Genomic DNA, 19,208 nt, shown 5'->3' with positions numbered 1-19,208 from the left:
CCTGCTGAGTTACTTGAGCACTCTGTGTCTTGTTTTATTACGGGACAGTGCAGGGTCGAGGGAGTGAGTGCTTACTCTTGCACTTCATTTGCACGTTCGTGTAAATAGAAATCTGAGCAAACTCATTTGATTCTTCAATATAACCATGAATCCTCACTTAGTACCAGATTCATAATAAATGTGTAACTGATCTTAATCAAGTATTGGGGTTCAAATAAAAAGGGTAATTACTCAGTTGTTCTCTATGGCATGGAACTTCATCAACTCCGTGAAATCGATACATTTTGGCGGTCTGAGGAACAACAACTGGGGTTTTCAACAGATCTTTATTCAAAAGTTCGATTTCCAGTATACAGGTTCTTCAGACACGTCTGCCCACAACGGTGGTCAGCGCTGAACAAACGCGCGCAAGTAAAAACTGCGCGATACAAGCGGCTCCCTTCCAAGTCACATGACCGCGGCTTCCGAACACCGGGTTTGATCTCTGCGTACGCCAGCAGGCGCCGCTACAACGTTCTGATCATAGTATGTGAATCATAAACTATGGATGGGGGCGGGGGGGGGGGGGTAGATAGATAAACACATGAGAGGTGTTCACATGAATAGGAAGATAAATAGATCTGCAAAAGAAAGAGGTGGGAAGAGCCGAACATGGAGTCTAAACCACAGAATGGGTCAGTTGGGCTGAATGATCTGTTCCCCATTTTACAGTACTCTATATAATTCTTCCAAACTAGTCTAAGTGAACCCAGATTTCCTTGCTTGTGGCCGTAACCTATCCACATTGCCAGATTCCTCTTAGTCTGAAAATGTTGAACAAATCTATTAGTACACCTTATCAAATACCTTCTAAAAAAACAAGGTATGCAATACATTTCCTTTTTTTTCTTAAGAAGGGTCTCGCCTCGAAACGTCACCTTCTCTCCAGTGATGCTGCCTGTCCCAATGAGTTACTCCAGCATTTTGTGTCTATCTTCGGTTTAAACCAGCATCTGCAGTTCCTTCCTACACACGACTCTTTTCTTTATTCGATTGGATAGATTTGTCACAAATGACTTGTCTTTAGCAGTACTGTACCATCTATCCACAATTAAATGTTTAACTTGCCTACCAATGACATCTGATCTTTTAAAATCTTTTTAGTCACAGTATTTGGAATGTTGTTGGTGTCTTCCTGCACAGACCAGTCGACTGGGTCCACTTCTACAGTATTAATGCTGTTTGCAATGGACTGGAAGGTCAATGGCATGAAGGAATTCTTGAGATGTATTTATAAGCTGCACAGCATTTAAAATCTACTTGCAAGTTCATTTCATTTTAGAAACTCATTTCCATGCTCCCAGAGCAGTTAATTATTTTATAGTTTTTTTATGAGCCACACTATACAAAACCGAGATGGCTGCCTTATCCCAGAGGGGGAAATACGGTCTTTGCATTTTGCAACAAAAGCTTTCTCCCAATTCTCTCTTTCCATTCATTCTTTCTTCTGCTGCTGCCCATGCATGGTTCGGAGGGGTTCAGTCTTTGCAGTGAGTGCCTTTGACGTCACTCAGTATTTGCAGCCTGTGCTATTGTCTTACTGTGTCTGGTCTCGGCTCTTCATTCAGACTCACTGCAGCAGCGCTGGGCTGTGGCAACTCGCTTGCCCTTCCTTTCATTTCTGTGCGATCTCCAGCAGGAGCCTGTTTGGCATTCACTTGCAGGGGGAGATGTAAGCGGTATTTGTCTGGGACTGTTGTGTGCTTTCACGCTTGAGCAGGGCAGCTAGGAGCTGCCAGCCGCAGGAGTGGGGCTGCATTGTCTACTCTCATGACCCCTGCTGCCGTGTAGCTCATCTCTTTGCAGCATCTCAACCAGCCATGTTCGGCACCGAGTCGTCATGTAAGTACAGTACAGTACAGGGCCAGTTCTAGTAACAATTAGCCTCTTAAACCTTGTGCCAACGTGTTGTTTTATTGCATGCGAACAGTTTCAACCGCACAATGAATTCGCAGCTCCCCCTTTAGAATAGACATCAGCGGGTCTGGACGGTTCATGCCACTGTATGTGTTCGAGAGAATTTAAGAGAATGGTTTTGTGTTTCTGTGAACGTTGCCTACGACGTGTGTCAACAACACAAATGTGTTCAGGCTGCCCAAGATAACAGACATAATGTCCTTGGGGCAATAGCAATAAAGCAGGCAGCAAGGCGTGGAGAGAGGCTGGGTTTGCACAACAGGGAATCTGCTGCTTGCTCAGAAAATCATTGGAGTCACTTTACTACAGGACATGTTGCTGAATGTTTCAAGGCCTAATCACAGGAATGTGCAGGGGAGTTGATGGAGTTGTAAAATCCTAGAAACTCCTTGTATTCCTTGTGTAACCTGTTCCCTTTAATGAAGGCGATGCAAATATTGTTCTCTGCAGAGCATTGAAGATCAGGATATAGTCTCTCTACTGTGTGTCCCCCTGCCTCTATCATTTGTTACTGGAGGTCCAGACATTCATTGCATGCTCTGCTCTGGTCGTCTCCTGCTTAAGATGCTGGAGCGTTGAATAGCAGTGGATATCGCTTTAGCGGCTGGGCAAACGAATGCGTGTGTGAGCTGGTCTTGGACGAGCACCGTCATTTGTATGAGGCTGCAGAGAGAGTCTGTTATCGTGAAGTGAGCTCTCCCCTTGTATGACAAAGCTGTCTGCGCTTTGCCTCCAGTCCACGCTTGTGTTCTCTGTGCTGCCCTGGTTACCAGGTTGCAATGGCTGAAAATTGATACCTCATGCAAGCTGGCATAGTGAGTATGGGGTTTGCGATGGTGTCCTGTGGGTGATGCATTGTCTCTGTTCCCCCTTTTGCAAGAGGAGTGTGTCGATAACATGCAGGATGCTGCTGCACAAAAGAGTAGCGTTTAAATCGTGTTCATCACAACAATATTCTTCTCCACCCTTGAGGCAGTGATGTGATATGGTGACAATTAATTATCTTCTTTGTTAATTGTAACAACCTAAATGAATCAACTTAGAATATTTTGGAGGGTCTATATTGCGGGCAATGTTTATATTTTGACCTGTGGATGTGATGGAGATTCATATCCTGAGGGCTTTGTAGTTTACCTTCTGCAAATGACTCCAGAAGCAGATCGACAAAATGGCAGTGTTCACTGCGGTACTTTCAATTTTAGTTTTATGAAAGAGCTCCAATAAAATGTTTAGTTTGGCGTGGTACATCTTGGTGACCCTGCTCTTGACAATTGATTTAGCAGGCAAGCGGTGTTGTTTTTCTTTCCCCTGCTATTCTGAGAGCTGCCATGTATTTGAGACCCTGCAGCCAAAACTGGGAGCTGAGAGGATTAAACATGGGGTCTCTGTCAGGACTGAAAATCTGTGCGTGGATTGCTATCTCCACATCGTATCTCTTGTCAGCTAAATGACCATATTTCTTTTCAAACAACAAAAAAGCGAGTTAAGGAACACAAAAATACTGCCCTGTGTCTTTGATGGAGAGGCAATTGGAAGATGGAAGGAAACATTGGCTGGTTTTATTGACAGTTCATGTATTTAGTGTAGTCTTTTTACAAAATAGAATGAAAATCAGTCAAACTCAATCAATTATTTGCTTTCATTTCTAATTGATTTACCTTTTCCCCCTAATACAAGATGAATTATATGACCATGTTGAAGGGGGCTAAGCTCACTTGTATTTGAAGTGATTCTGGAAGAATGTAAAAGAAACAAGATGCAATTAGCAAAAATAAAGAGCAGCTTCAGATCTCTATTGATTAGCATGGCTGCTTTCTGAAGGGTGGTTGTAACATTTTCCCACAAGGGTTATTATTTGTTGCAATTCTGGTCAAAAAGACTAAAGGATGCTTCTTAAAATTGGTAGAAATTAATTAGGTGCTAATTGTTCCTCATCATGGACAGCAATGCTGACCTTAGACTGATCAAGTGGATTATGGTGCGATGGGATGTGATACTAAGGGCACTGATTGTAGCGTTGAAAAGAAACCGGCTTAATTAACGGTCTCCAGCTTGTTTTCATTAAAATGATTCACCCCCCCCCCATAAATACTGAGCACAAATGTACAGTTTTATGCTGTGACTGGCAAAGGGGGTGATACCTCGGTACCAATTAATTTGGATTATTAGTGTAGGAAGGGACTGCAGATACTGGTTTAAACCGAAGATAGACACAAAAAAAGCTGGAGTAACTCTGTGGGTCAGACAGCATCTCTGGAGAAAAGGAACAGACGATGTTTCGGGTCGAGACCCTTCTTCAGACACTCTCAAGTTACTCCACCTTTTTTTGTCTAATTTGGATTATTGGCTGGGCTCGTGTGGCATTTGGGATTAATTATATAATAATAATAAATTTAATTTTTATAGCGCTTTTCTAAGACTCAAAGTCGCTTTACAATAGTAACAGACAATAGCAAATGTAAAGAACGCTTGCATGAAATGACCAGTATATTTTATTCCACTGGGGATAATCTAGAAAGATGGGTACAGCGTGATTTTAATTGTGTTTATCAACTTAAAATAAGATGATTATTATTAAAATCTCAAAATGGCATCTTCTCCACTATTTTGAGGATGCAACATCTTCGAGCTCTTCTGTTGTTGAGTTTGCTGTACTTAACGTGCGTACACTTGGTCGTCAGGCAATGAGTGTTCACTCGGGTACAACTATAGGCACAGCCATACCCGAAGCCAGTGAATAGATTGCCAATAAAAACCCCAAAACTGCAGGAGTAACGCAGCGTGTCAGGCAAGATCTCAAGAGGACATGGATAGGTGATGTTTTGGATTGGGGCCCTTCTTTAGACTGATTGTAGTAGGCGGGCAGGAAGCTGGAAGATGGGTGGGGGACTGGATAAAGTCTGGCAAGTGATAGGGGTGTGCTTGTCAGATGAGTGAACAAAGCCTAGTGATGAAAAGAAGATGAGAGGAGTGAAATGCAAAGCTGGAGGGATATAGGCGAGAGGAGAAAGGGAAAGGAGAAAGTGGGATGAATGGGTACGAACTAGGGTTTGTTAATCTTGGCCTGAAACAGTAACTACTTTTCCAGCCATACAAATGAAACATGATATTGAGGCAGGGGAAGTGAATGGAAGAGCTGGTGGTTTTGCAGATAGTGAAGATGGTTGTGAACGATTGCAGCAGGATCTGGATCGATTGGCCAGGTGGGTGGAGGAATGGTTGATGGAATTTAATACAGAGAAGTGTGAGGTGTTGCGTTTTGGGATGTCGAACAAGGGCAGGACCTACACAGTGAATGGTAGGCCTCTGGGTAGTGTTGTAAAGCAGAGGGATCTAGGAGTGCAGATGCATGGTTCCATGAAGGTCGAGTTGCAGGTAGTTAAGGTGGCCAAAAAGGCTTTTGGGACTTTGGCCTTTATCAGTCAGAGTATTGAGTATAGAAGTTGGAAGGTCATGTTGCAGTTGTATAAGGTGTTGGTGAGACCGCATTTAAAATATTGCACTCAGTCTGGGCAACATGTTATAGGAAAGATATTGTCAAATTTGAAAGGGTTCAGAAAATATTTACGAGGATGTTGACAGGACTAGAGGGTGTGAGCTAAAGGGAGAGGTTGAGTAGGCTGGGTCTCTATTCCATGGAACGCAGGAGGATGAGGGGAGATCTTATAGAGGTGTACAAAATCATGAGAGGAATAGATCGGGTAGATGAACAGAGTCTTTTGCCCAGAGTAAGGGAATCGAGGACCAAAGGACATAGGTTCAAGGTGAAGGGGGAAAGATTTAATAGGAATCCGAGGGGTAACCTTTTTCTCACAAAGGGTGGGGGGGGGGGGGGGGATGGAACAAGAGGAGGTAGTTGAGGCACGGACTATCCCATAGTTTAAGAAACAGTTGGACAGGTACATGGATAGGACAGGTTTGGAGGCATATGGACCAAGCGCAGGCAAGTGGGACTAGTGCAGCTGGGACATTGTTGGCAGTGTGGGTGAGTTGGGCTGAAGGGCCTGTTTCTACACAGTATCACTCTATGACTCTAAGGGTGTAGGTATTTGGGGGTGGTGATACATGGCAAAGCTGAGGTCAGGATAAGCATGAAGTGTTTATGGAACTGCAGCAATCACTGCTCTTGTATGAAAACATGCATTGATGAGAAAATCTCAGGGAAATTCTTTGTGAAGCGATAAAGAGGTAATGTGGGCCACTGGGGAAATTAACCTAAATGTTACGAAGGGTATGGAACCACATTTGTATTCTTCCCAGGTGAGAAGTGAATGCCGCTGACTTACAAACATAACATTGCGACGGTTAAATACAACTCTGCTCATCTATCTGCACGATTCACATTTGAACACCCAGCCATGCTCAGGCCTGCCCGAAAACCTCACGCATTATTTTGTTACCACTGCTGAAGATTTGAATTGAATTTAAAGTGTGTAGGGAAGAACTGCAGATGCTAGTTTAAATCAAAGGTAGACACAAAATGCTGGAGTCACTCAGCGGGACAGGCAGCCTCTCTGGAGAGAAGGAACGGGTGACGTTTCGGGTCGAGACCCTTCTTCAGTCTGCTACCTGTCCCGCTGAGTTTACTCCAGCATTGAATTTAAAGTGTTGCTTTGAACTGGACATTCGGGTCAGCTGTATTATTAAGCGCATAAAAAGGCAATGCTCTCTTACTGTTGGTTTGGAAGTAAATCCTTCGCGGTTAAGGCACGTGCTGGGTTTCACGTCTACTTGCTCTTCTGTTGTTGAGTTTGCTGTACTTAACTTGGTAGTCAGGGAGTCTGTGTTCACTCATGCTGCTTATTGCAATATTTCTGTCCTGTTACCCATTCAGTACAAATGGGAAACAATGGAAATGGAAAAGGCACTAAACTCTTCCTTCCCACTGCAACTTGACAAACCATCCTTATTACCCCAAAAGCCAAAGTAGCTGTACCTAGCTGTACGTGCCTGCAATCTTCGTAAATGCCAGGACAAAATGCTACTATGAATGTTTATTCAATGCTGTGTTCCATTTCCAAAGCTACTTGCTTAATCAAGAGACACAAAGTGCTGGAGTAACTCAGCAGGTCAGGCAGCATCTCTAGAGAACATGAACAGGTGACCTTTCAGGTCGGGACCCTTCTTCAGATCCAAAACGTCAAAAAGGAAGTTCAGGACTAACTTCTCAATCCGAATAGCTGCTACCACAAGAAGTAGTAGATAGTGAGCTATCTAGTAATCGGCATGCAACAAAAGCTTTTCCATACACATGACAATAAACTAAACTCATCTGGAAACAACAACAGGCCATTCATGACAAAGAGTGGAAGTGTTAAACTCAATATTGATCTTCCCCACCCTACATTATTCAAACCTTCCAGTATAACTATCTTTATTATCTGTACAATGAAGAGAAATGGAAGCTATGCTGGAAGGGTTGAGTAAAGTACTGTGGAGAAGATTAGTATTGAGTATAAACGCTTCCATTTTTGGCATTGATGGCCTGTTGCTGTTTTCTATGTAATTCTAGCTATCTAAAATATCAGTTCCAAAATAGGGATTTGATAGTAAGTGTAACACAATTAAGCGCACCTCCCCCCCCCCCCCCCACCACCACAGTATTCTTGTAAAAATGGATCTAGCAAATTAGTGACCAGAATTGGCATTCTTTATGATTGTCACCCTACTGCCAATCTGAAAGTGAAAGTGGCATTTAACGTTTTCTGGCCAGATGTTGAAGCTAGTTGTGTAGTTAATACTTCTTCACAGTAGCCATTGGGCCAGCTTCACATTTGCATTTGGGAGGATATTTTATGTACCTTGCAGAATGTTTATTTGATAACATGTCACAGGAAGTGTATATGGTAGGTTGCTGGTTTGTATACATGAGATGGTCCCCAAGCTAAATCCCAAGGTTTGGTGAGTTCCATCTGGTGTTATTGAACGTTAGGATAACAGGGATGTTAATACATCACTATTATATTAATTGATCACCATCCTAACTACAATCCCATTGGTGTTTGGTAATTCCTGATGGAAGAACAAAAGTCTAAATGTGGCATATTTCAAATGAGAACTGAGACCAAAGCTCTGCGGAAATGGATAATGGTCGAATAAACTTAGAATAAGGTGTTGAAGTGTATTCGGGATTTACACTGTACTGCCGTACATTATATATACTCACTCATATAGTGGAGGTTTAAGGAACACATAAGTAAACTGAAGGCAAAACACACTGCAGATGTTGGAATCTTGAGTAAAAACTGCAGATGCTGGGATCTTGAGCAAAACACAAAGTGCTGGAGATCCTCAGCAGGTGAGGCAGCATCTGTGGTGGGAATGGACAGATGACGTTTTGGATCGGGACTTTTTCCAACACCGACCCGAAACGTAGCCTGCCTATTCCATCCATAGTTCCTCCAGCACTTTGTGTTTTGCTCAAGATCACGGCATCTGCAGTTTCTTGTCCACATTTCTTGTGGCAACTGACTTCTGAATCTGAATGTTGCAGTCGGTCAACATGTGGTAAAAACATTAAAATATTACATTTCACGTTTTTAATATAAATATATTTCAGGAGTCACATTTTCTGGGAAAATTAACAAATAATGTTCTGAAAAATGTCAAATGAGAGGAAATCCTTGGGTTCAATATCAGAATAGGCGAAGTGAAAAATCCTAAATTTAATATCCATTGCAAAGATATACAGAAATGTGATGGATTGTGTTGTGGAAGGTTATTTATTAAAATATAAATTGACTTTTACATCAAATACAGAATTTTTATTTTTATTTCAAATCTTTTCAAATTTGAAATTCAAATTTATTTTAAGGCTGACAGAGTGAATGCGGAGAGGATATTTGCACTGACTAGTGGGAGAGTCTAGGACTCAGAATTAAAGGACGCTCCTTTCGGAAGGAGATGTGGGGGAATGTCTTTAGTCAGAGAGTGGTGAATCTGTGGAATTCTTTGCCACAGAGGCTGCGGAGGCCAAGTCAATGGATATTTTTAAAGCAGAGATAGATTCTTGATTAGCACGGGTGTCAGGGGATATGGGGAGAAGGCAGGAGAATAGGGTTAGGAGGGAGATCAGTCAGATTGAATGCGGAGTAGACTTGATGGGCCGAATGGCTTAATTCTGCTCCTAATCCTTCTGAACGTATGACCTTTTATTATGCATTTCTAGTCTGACTGTGAGTACTGGACCTATACCCAATGTACCTGGGTTCATTTATTTTTTATAATGCTTTCTGCAGGTACTTGGTCAGCATTTACAATCTTTAGTCATAGAGACATACAGCGTAGAAGCAGCAGATTCGGGGCACCTTGCCCAAACCTACCCCCATTCCTCACCTGCACCTGTCCCATCTGCCTACGTTTGGCCCATATTGCTCAACCTATACCTATCGATGTACTTATCTAAATGCATCTTAAAAGTTCCGATAGTAAACGTTTAGTGTTCTTTTTAACTGTCTCATTCTATCTGTGTGGAGTTTGAATGTTTTCCCGGCGACTGTATGGGTTTCCTCCGGTTGCTCCAGTTTCCTCCCACATCCCAAAGATGTTGGGGTTTGTAGATTACTTGACCTTTGTAAAATTGCCGTTACTGTGTAAGGAGTGGATGAGAAAGTGGGATAACATAGAACCTGTGTGTACTGGTAATTAATGGTCGGCTGAACACGATGGGCAGAAGGGCCTGTTTCTATGCTGTATAATGAGACACCAGTAAAGTTAGCCTTCACTTAGCAATTCTCTCACTACATCCGCAACTCTTGGTTGAAATCAGGCACGTGCCATGAGTAATTATACAGGGTAGGCACTAGGCAGTCAGTCTACTTTTAAAAATCGTAAAAATCCGCAGAAAACCGCTTGCAAAACCCGCGCACGCACAGATCGGTCCGATGGGCAGTCAGTCGACTTGTGAAAAATCTTAAAAACTGCGCATGCGCAGATTGGTCTCCTCTCCTGTGGGCATGCATGCAGTCCACGGTGTAAAGGCAGAATTTCAACTGCCTTTACCGCCAGTTGTAAGTGAAGGTTTGAAGCAGCGCTCACAGCACGTGAGTTGATCATAGTCACGCGTATTACATGTACTACGGATGAAGGCACGGGAGAATTATGTCTACCTAAGATCGATAATTAAAATAATACCCATTTAATAATAAATACTGAATTTAATAAATCTTTACTATTTATATTTGCTAATCACCTTTTTATAATTCTAGTCAGGGTAGGCACTGCATACCTTGCCTACCCTGGCGTGCCTGGTTGAAATCCCACCTCTGATACTTGGGTACAAAGACTAGGTTACAGGCTGAATGGCCTGACTCCATGTGGCAACTCTGAAACTGGTGCAGTATTAGGTGGTGCAGTGGTAGAGTCGCTGCCATACCCGGGTTTGATACTAACTGTGGACGCTGTCTGTATGTAGTTTGCACGTTCTCCCTGTGACCGCGTGCGTTTTCTCCAGGTGCTTCGGTTTCTTCGCACACTCCAAAGATGTACAGGTTTGTAAGTTAATTGGCTGGGTATAAATTTAAATTGTTCCGAATGTGTGCAGGATAGTGTTAATGTGCGGGGATTGCTGGTCGGTGCGGACTTGGTGGGCCGAAGGGCCTGTTCTACACTGTATCTCTAAACTCAACTAAACTAAAACTAAACGGAACCAATTTGTAAGTTTTCTATTTCCTCTTGTTACTGCGATCATTAACATGGCCCGCATATTTGTTACAATGTGTGAAAATTAAATTGCAGCGTCTCACAATAGCTGTTACTTTAACAAAATCCATTTAGAAGTCAAGAAACAGATTCTTATTGAATGGGTTTTCCAGTCCCATCTGTTGACCTTTGCAGATGACATGTTGGGTCCAGCTCTTTAACTGACAGCAGCCCTGGGGCAACGAAGAGAGGTCAAATTAATATCCACTGAAAAAATATCTTCATAGTAGATGATCCCTGAGATTCTTTTAATAAATCAGCCGTCTTAGCTTTTACCTTTTGTGCTGGAAATAAGATTGCAATTATTAATGATGGGACACTGTTGCATTTTAAAAAGAGGCATAACCAATATCCATAAAATACCATTTAAATAGTTGATCCGAGTTTATGGTTTCAGAGAATTCAGCTGCAATGGCAGAAACAGGTGGTAACTGAGAGATATTGTTTTCCTCTTGCAGTTTTGCCACAGAAATTGAATTCAAAGTGATTTGAAAAGTTATTAGTATAAAAAAAATGCGTAATACTCTGCCTTCTCCAGAAGCTTGTGACAAACAGATAGGAAAAAGCTGGTATTTGGGTCGTGTCTTTCATGACCTTGGGTCATCCAGATGCACATCAAAGCCAGCAAAGTATCTTTGAAGTGTAGACCTTGTGCTATTGCAGGGAATGGAGCAACTAGTTCTTGCACGGAAAGGCCTCTGGAAAATTGATGCAGTGCATCACTACAGAATCTACTTTTAGATATCAGCCAAACAAATGTTAGAATTTGATATTTTTTTAATCTAAAAACTCTGAGAATTTTTAAATGCTCACAGCCAAAATCTTGATTGAATATTTTACTCGAAATGCAGCAGCTTTGAAACTAGAGTAATCCCACAGTCCTGATGAAGGGTCTCGACCTGAAATATAGACCATCCATCTGCCTCCTCGGATGCTGCCTGCCCCACTGAGTTCATCCAGCTTGTTTTACACTCATTCACTCGACCAACACCACCCTCAGCCCTGAGAGGGCTCAACATTGTGGAAACTGCTGCATTTTAGAGACAAATTAGACTTTGTTGCCAAGTGTCCAACCAAGAGTTTCTGATGAAGTCACAAGAGAATTACTGAGTGAGAGCCCTGTCCCACTGTACGTGTTCATTCAATAGTTCTCCCGAGTTTGCCCTGATTCGAACTCTGAGATTTACGATAATGGCCGCTCGTAGGTACTCGGGGCTCTCGTGGACGTTTTTCAACGTTGAAAAATCTTCACGAGTCTTCCCGAGCTTACCGCATTTCCCGAGTGCCTGCCATTAGCATTATGAGCCGCTAAGAGACGTCCTCGAGCTCCGACGTACCCGCTACGTACGTTCTACGTGCTTCCACGAGTTTGATTTTTTTTTTAAACTCGGGAGAGCTCTTGAATGAACTTGTACAGTGGGACAGAGCTTTTAAGGCTGACTTTTATTTGATCTGATTATACTGTTTAGTTAAGCAGTACGGCATGGAGACAAGCCCTTTGGCCCACCGGGTCCACACCTACCATTGATCACCCATTCACACCAGTTCTCATATCCAACTTTCTAGTCCACTCCCTATACATTAGGGACAATTTTACAGAGGCCAATTAACTTGCAGATCCAGTCATCTTTGTGATGTGGAAGAAAACCCAATCACCAGGAGGAAACCCAGAGAGTATATGCAAACCCTACACAGATGAGTTTGGGCGGCACGGTGGCGCAGCGGTAGTGTTGCCGATTACAGCGCTTGCAGCTCCGGAGACCCGGGTTCGATCCCGGCTACGGGTGCTGTCTGTACGGACTTTGTACGTTCTCCCCGTGACCTGCGTGAGTTTTCTCCGAGATCTTCGGCTTCCTCCCACACTCCAAAGACGTACAGGTGTGTATGTTAATTGGCTTGGTATAAGTGTAAATTGTCCCTAGTGTGTGTAGGCTAGTGTTAATATGTGGGGATCGCTGGTTGGCGCGGAACCGGTGGGCCAAACAGCCTGTTTCCACACTGTATCTCCAAACTAAACTAAACTAAAAACTAAAGATAACTCCCAAGGTTGAGATGGAACCAAGTTCACTGGCCCTGTGAAGTTGCAGTGTTACCAGCTGCACCATTGTGCCGTCCCATGTTGTTCACAGCTACTACTCCTCCCCTACCTAGCTACGTTACTTATCTGAGCTAGTTTGACTAGTGCACGCTATGACATGTTGTATGTCATTGGATGGAATAATTTTAGTCTTGAAGCAATGAGGGAAATCATCCCATGGTTTCATAGTTACATCTCCTCATTCCTATTTGCTCAGCATTTTCTTCATTCATGCAGGCTCAGGGTGTACAGTAGGGTGCAAAAAATGTCACAAGGCACCAGAGGTTTCTCTTTTGTATTCTTTAACTAGGCATCTGCATGAGAATTTGGGACCGAAGATTGGAGAATGTCAATATTTTGTGTAAAATGATTTCCATTAACTAGAATGACAGGATAACAGTAAAAAAGAATTAATGGTGTTAGTTTTCCACAATTTCATTTGGGAGTCATACAGAAGTGAAGAATATTTCCCCTTTTACTTATCACGCACTATGCCCCATCTTAGTTTGTAGGGAGAAGTTTTCCTAAAGCAAGGGCTTCCTCTGGGTGCTCCGTTTTTTTCCGACCACGTTCCAAAGTGGTGTGGGTTTGTAGGTTTATTGGCCTCTGTGAACATTGCCCCTTCGTGTGGATGAGAAAGTGGGATATCATAGAACTAGTGTGAATGGGAGATAGATTGTCAGCATCAACTCGATGGACGAAGGGCCTGTTTCCATGCCGTATCTCTAAAATGAAACCTCCTGAGATTTGCTGCACACCCCTCCAAAGTGGCAGCTAAGGACTGATGTGTGTTATGCCCCGAGGACTTGACAGAGGCAGTGCTGTGTTACAAGGCATGGAGAAGTTAAAGAGGCATGTTAAGAACAATAAAGAGGTCTTGGTGGCGTGCAGGGGGAGGGGAGCAGGGGCTAGTGATGGATTCCGAGGAAAATGGTCTTGATTGATTTTAGAAACTGAACAATCGTTTCACCAATAACAGTCAGGAACATGTGATGGGTAAATGTAAACAAACTATAAAACTTAATTGTCAACTGTCCATGGCACAAACTAACAGCAATTACTGACAGTAAAGCATTCTGTGGCTTCTTGTCTTTCTGCCTGTGTCTGTCCATCTGGTAGTGAGGTTATCATGATTGGCTCAGTTCTAAATCACTGCAAAGATAAATGGTTCAACATTTCACTTCAATCTGACTGTATAAGAATCTTTACCATATTTATTTGGAGATGCAGCACAGAGACAGAGCCTTGGGCCCACTGAGTCCACGCCAACCATTTATCGCTTGTTCACACTAGTTCTGTGTTATCCCACTTTCTCATCCACACCCTACACACTAGGGGCAATTTACAGAGAGACAATTAACCCACAACCCCGATTGCCTTTTGGACGTGTGAGGAAAGCGGAGCACCCTGAGGTGAACGTGCAAACTCCACACAGAGAGCACCTGTGGTCAGGATTGAACCCAGGTCTCTGGCACGGTGAGGTAGCAGCTCTACCAGCTGCATCACTGTGTCGCCCCACACATCTTTATATTTAAAATGACAATGAGAACCTCTATGTATATTTTTAATACTATAGTTAGACAGTGAAGATGGTTATCTGGAATTACAGCAGGATCTCGATCAGCTGGGCAAGTGAGCTAATGACGTTTAATTCAGATAAGTTTGTGGCTTGCTTTTTGGGAAGTCAAACAAGGCCAGGACTTTCACAGTGAACAGTGGGGCCTTAGGGAGTGTTGTGAGCACAGGGACCTAGGAATACAAGTACATCATTCTGTGAAGGTGGATTGGATGGTGAAGAAGGCTTGTGGCATGCTGGCCTTCATCTGTCAATTGTTGTTGAGGCCACACTTGGAGTACTATGTTCAGTTTTGATCACCCTGCAAGAGGAAAGGTGCAATAAAGCTGGAAAGAGTGCAGAGAAGGTTTACGTGGATGTTGCCAGGTCACGAGGGCCTGAGCCACAGGGACAGAACAGGCAGGCTAAGACTTTATTTATGGAGTGCAGGTGACTGAGGGTCAACTTCTCGACGTGTAAAAAATCAGAGGGGGATAGATAGGGTGAATGCACAAGATTTTATTTTTTCCCAGAGTTGGGGAATCAAGAACTCGACGGCATTAGTTTAAGGTGAGAGGGGAATGATTTAATAGGAACCTGAGGAACAACTTTTTCCACAAAGGATGGTGGGTATATGGACCGATCTGTAGTTGAGGCGTGTATACTAACGATATTTAAAAGCTATTTGTACAGATAAATGGATAAGAAAGGGTTAGAAGGATATGGGGTAAATATAGTCAAATGTGGCTAGCTTAAACGGGGCACTTGGTCGGTATGGGTGAGTCGGGCAGACGGGCCTGTTTCCATACTGAATGACTCTCTGATGGTTTCTATTACATTGTATAAATAATATGTTGCAACAGTGGATTTTATACCAGTGATCTGGGGAGAAACAGATGCCTTCTGAGGCTGTCACTTTATCAACAGTGCTTCCAAATAATACAAACTAAATCCATTTAAAATTATCCAAACAAGAGCCCCTGTTGTCCTTATATGGTCCATTTGAGTCTAATTTGATTTTTGTTTGTATGTACAGATTGTTTGAATAAGCTGTTTTGTCTCCACGGTGTTTCCTAGATAAATAGGCTTGGCGGTGACGCAGCTGGTAGAGCTGCTGCTTCTCGGTGCCAGAGACCCGGGTTCGATTCTGACCTTGGAGCGCTGTCTGTGTGGAGTTTGCATGTTTTGCCTGTGACCGCGTGGGTTTCCTCCAGGACCACCGGCTTTCACCCACGTTCCAAAGAGGTGTATTCAGTATTCAAGAACTGCAGTATTATAGGTCACAACAAACAAGCACTGCAGATGGTGGTGCCGAATTATCAGCTGCTAAAGGCAATTTCCCACCAAAAACAAAACAAAATAGCAATGGTGTGGTCGAGGCTATTTTTTAAAAAATGGCTCTCAGTTGTAATGTTGGACAATTGTTTCTGAATCAGCCTAGTTCAACACAAATTCACAGACTTCACGCCTGAGTGCCAAAAGCAATTTGACAGCTGTCCCAGACATCCAGCCCAGCCAGTTCTGCGAGATTAACCCTTTTTACTGGTAGAGTCATTACAATTTTTTATTGCCTTGATATAAAATCTCACATAAATATGTAGTCGGAATTTTGTTAATCTGCTGACGGTAGAGAGATTAAATGGAAGCCAATTGCTCTTTTTTTTTTTCTCCCTCGCAAAATGCATCACGCACAAACCGGTCAAATGATCACATTGCCTTTATAAAATTATAAACATGAAATCAAAACAGTGAACGTTCAACAATCCATTGGCTGCTGTTAACCACACTTTTGTCACTTTTGTCCTTTAGCCTTTGCAGTACCGTGTTCTATATTGAGGTAAATCAGCAGTTTAAAAAGATGTAAAAGCGAAAGGCTTGGGAAATCAAACCGACTTCCCTCTTTGAATGTGGTCGAATCCAATGTGATTTGAAACCACCATTGATGTTAAAGCATTGTCATGCTGGCTCACCTGATGACTTTTGCATTTAAATGACTTGATAATTGAATTTTATGAACTAGAATGATGATTGTTCATTTTGTACCCTGTTAAAATCTATTTTGCCCGTAAAATATTTGAGTCTTCCATTTCTGCAGTAGGATTCACATGGCTGAGTGATTATTTAACACTGCACAATTAGTCTACTTTTTCTCTGAGCAGGTTTAAAAAATGTTAAAAAACAATAAACTGCAGGCACTAGAAATCTCAAATAAGAATAGAAGATGCTGGAAACACTCAGCAGGCCGATCAGCATCTGTGGAAAGAGAAACAGGGTTAATGTTCCAGGTAAAATATCAGTCGGTAGTTACATTTACTGATGCTGCCTCACAGGCATTTTCTGTTTCGATTTGAAAAATGAACAGATATTTCTATCTATATTGTCCAAGTTTTGCTTTTAATATAGAGGCAGAAATATACCTCAGAAATTTCATCTGATTGATTCGTTAAAAGATATAGCACAGTAACAGGCTCTTCGGCCCACTTACTCCATGCTGGCCATCGATCTCAACACTACTTACCCACATTTACATCCACGCCCAACACATTAGGGAGAATTTTACTGAGGCCAATTAACCTACAGACCCGCACGATGTGGGAGGAAATTGCCGCACTCGGGGGAATCAAACAGGGTTGCAGCCTGCAAACTCCACACAGACAGCGCCCAGGTCTCTGGTGCTGTGAGGCAGCAGCTCGACCAGCAGCATCATTGTACTACCCAGTTGTTTGATTATTCTGAACATGAGTGCAATATGCCAGGGAGAGATTAATTTATAATAACCATTGCATCAAAATTTAAATCAGATCCTAACTCCTCTTTGTGATTTTTAGCTGTACACTAGATGGTTTCAACTAGGGGAGTTCTACGGGATTAGAAGATGCCTTGGACCAAACAATATAAGTTCATAAATTTTAGGAGCAGAATTAGGCCATTCGGCCCATCCAATCTACTCCGCCATTCAATCATGGCTGATCTATCTCTCCCTCTTAACCCCATTCTCCTGCCTTCGCCCTATATCCCCTAACATTTGTATTAATAAAGAATCTATCGATCTCTTCCTTAATAATATCCATTGAATTGGCCTCCACAGCCTTCTGTGGCAAATAATTCCACAGATTCACCACCTAAGGAAATTCCTTTTCATCACCTTTCTAAAGGAACATCCTTTTATTCTGAGGCTCTGACTTCTGATCCTTGACTCTCCCACTAGTGGAAACATCCTCTCCACATCCACTCTATCCAAGCCTTTCACTAGTCAGTAAGTTCAATGAGGTCCCCCACCCCCCACTCATCCTTCTAAACTCCATCGAGTACAGGCCTAGTACCATCAAATGCTCATCAATCAGATCCCAATCAGTCCTGGGATCATTCTCGTAAACCTCCTCTGGACCCTCTCCAATGCCAGCACATCCTTCCTCAGATATGGGGCCCAAAACTGTTCACGATACTCCAAATGCAGTCTGGCCAGTGCCTTATAAAGCCTGAACGTTTGGGGAATCCTGCACCAGCACTGGAAAGTTCCTCTGCACCTCCGATTCTGAATTTTCTCCCCATTTAGAAAACAGTCTATGCCTTTATTGCCTCTACCAAAATGCATGACTCCACACTTTGCTACACTTTATTCCATCTGCCACTTCTCTGCCTACTCTCCCAACCTGTACAAGTCCTTCTGCAGAGTCCCTGCTTTCTCTGCACTACCTGCCCCTCCGCCTATTTTCGTATCTTCTGCAAATCTGGCCACAAAGCCTTCAATCCCCTCATCCGAATCATTGCTGTACAACATGCTGAGCAGCGGCCCCAGCACCGACCCCTGCAGAACTCCACTAGTCACTGGCAGCCAGCCAGAAAAAGCCCCCTTTATTGCCAGTCTTTGCCATCTATCATCCAGCCAACTTGCTATCCATGCTAGCATCTGCCCTCTAATACCATGGCCTCTCATCTTTTTTAGCAGCCTAATAGGAGATGAACACCTGACTTAAATCAAGTCAACAATTTGATTGGGCAAGGTGTAGACTTGCAGGCTTTCATTGCTCTTTATTATAAATGTTGTGCTCAGGTATAAAATAGAAAATGTTTTATGTATTTTGGATTACAATTCTACAGGCAGGTCACCAGATTGTAAACATTGGCCACTGGCATTCTATCATTCTTTTAAAATATGACTTGATTATTAGTTGCTATTTTATTTGTTAGGCCCAAATAAGAGATTATGTGGTATAAAAGGATGACCTTTTTACAACCACAATTATATCTACTTTGCATCATCGATGTATTTTAATGTTTTGTCTTTAAAGTTTTACTCAAAGACCTGCAACCTCGTCCCAAGAGACCGAGCGTTGTCGTCATTGCTGCCAGGAGATGAACTTGAATTGTGCTTTCTGTCTAAACTTCAGTGATGCAAGCCTGGTATGCTAAGGGGATGGCATGGTGGCGTAGCGGTAGAGTTGCCACCTTGCAGCTCCACGGACCTGGGTTTGATCCTAACTATGGGTCTCCGGCTGTTCTCCGGGTGCTCCAGTTTCCCCCCACATTCCAAATACAACCGGCTTCTCTAAAGTGTAAATTGACCCTAGTATGGAGGATAGCACTAGTGTACGGGGGGGGGGGGGGGTCGCTGGTTGGCGCCGACTCGGTGGGCCAAAGTGCCTGTTTCCACGCTGTATCTCTAAAATCTCTAAGCCTGTTATTCACTCCCCTCGTATTTAAGAATCATTTATTAACCACCAATGCGGGAACACATTGCTTTGAGGTGTCATCGCTCAAAATGTTCTGAACGAATGAAAGATAAATTCAATGGTAGATTTTACTCATACGGCAAATCCCACACCCCCTCCATTCTTCCTGTGCCATGCCCTACCACGCACTATCCCACTCCTCAGAATATCATCAACCTGGAAACGTAATAACTTTCACTCTGAACTG

The 19,208-nt window shown here is 42.9% G+C and overlaps 1 protein-coding gene across 10 annotated transcripts in view; it reads left to right on the top strand.

Moving 5' to 3' along the window:
- The window catches only part of st7 (suppression of tumorigenicity 7), a 192,463-nt gene that overhangs the window by 62,017 nt on the left and 111,238 nt on the right, over positions 1 to 19,208 (top strand). Inside the window, exon 1 of one of the 10 annotated variants that reach the window (XM_033038320.1) lies at positions 1,584 to 1,881. The exons of 8 other annotated variants lie outside the window; for them this stretch is intronic. In XM_033038320.1, the coding sequence (XP_032894211.1) occupies positions 1,860 to 1,881 (22 nt within the window). In that variant the 5' untranslated portion in view covers positions 1,584 to 1,859. Of the gene's footprint in view, positions 1 to 1,583; positions 1,882 to 2,514; positions 2,772 to 19,208 lie in introns of those variants that run through there. One more of the 10 variants, XM_033038321.1, reaches the window with a different exon arrangement.

This window comes from Amblyraja radiata, chromosome 19 (assembly GCF_010909765.2).
Source record: "Amblyraja radiata isolate CabotCenter1 chromosome 19, sAmbRad1.1.pri, whole genome shotgun sequence".
In the NCBI taxonomy this organism is placed as follows: Eukaryota; Metazoa; Chordata; class Chondrichthyes; order Rajiformes; family Rajidae; genus Amblyraja; species Amblyraja radiata.
The sequence above is the reverse complement of the archived record's forward strand: the minus strand, read 5'-3'. Positions and strand labels throughout refer to the sequence as shown.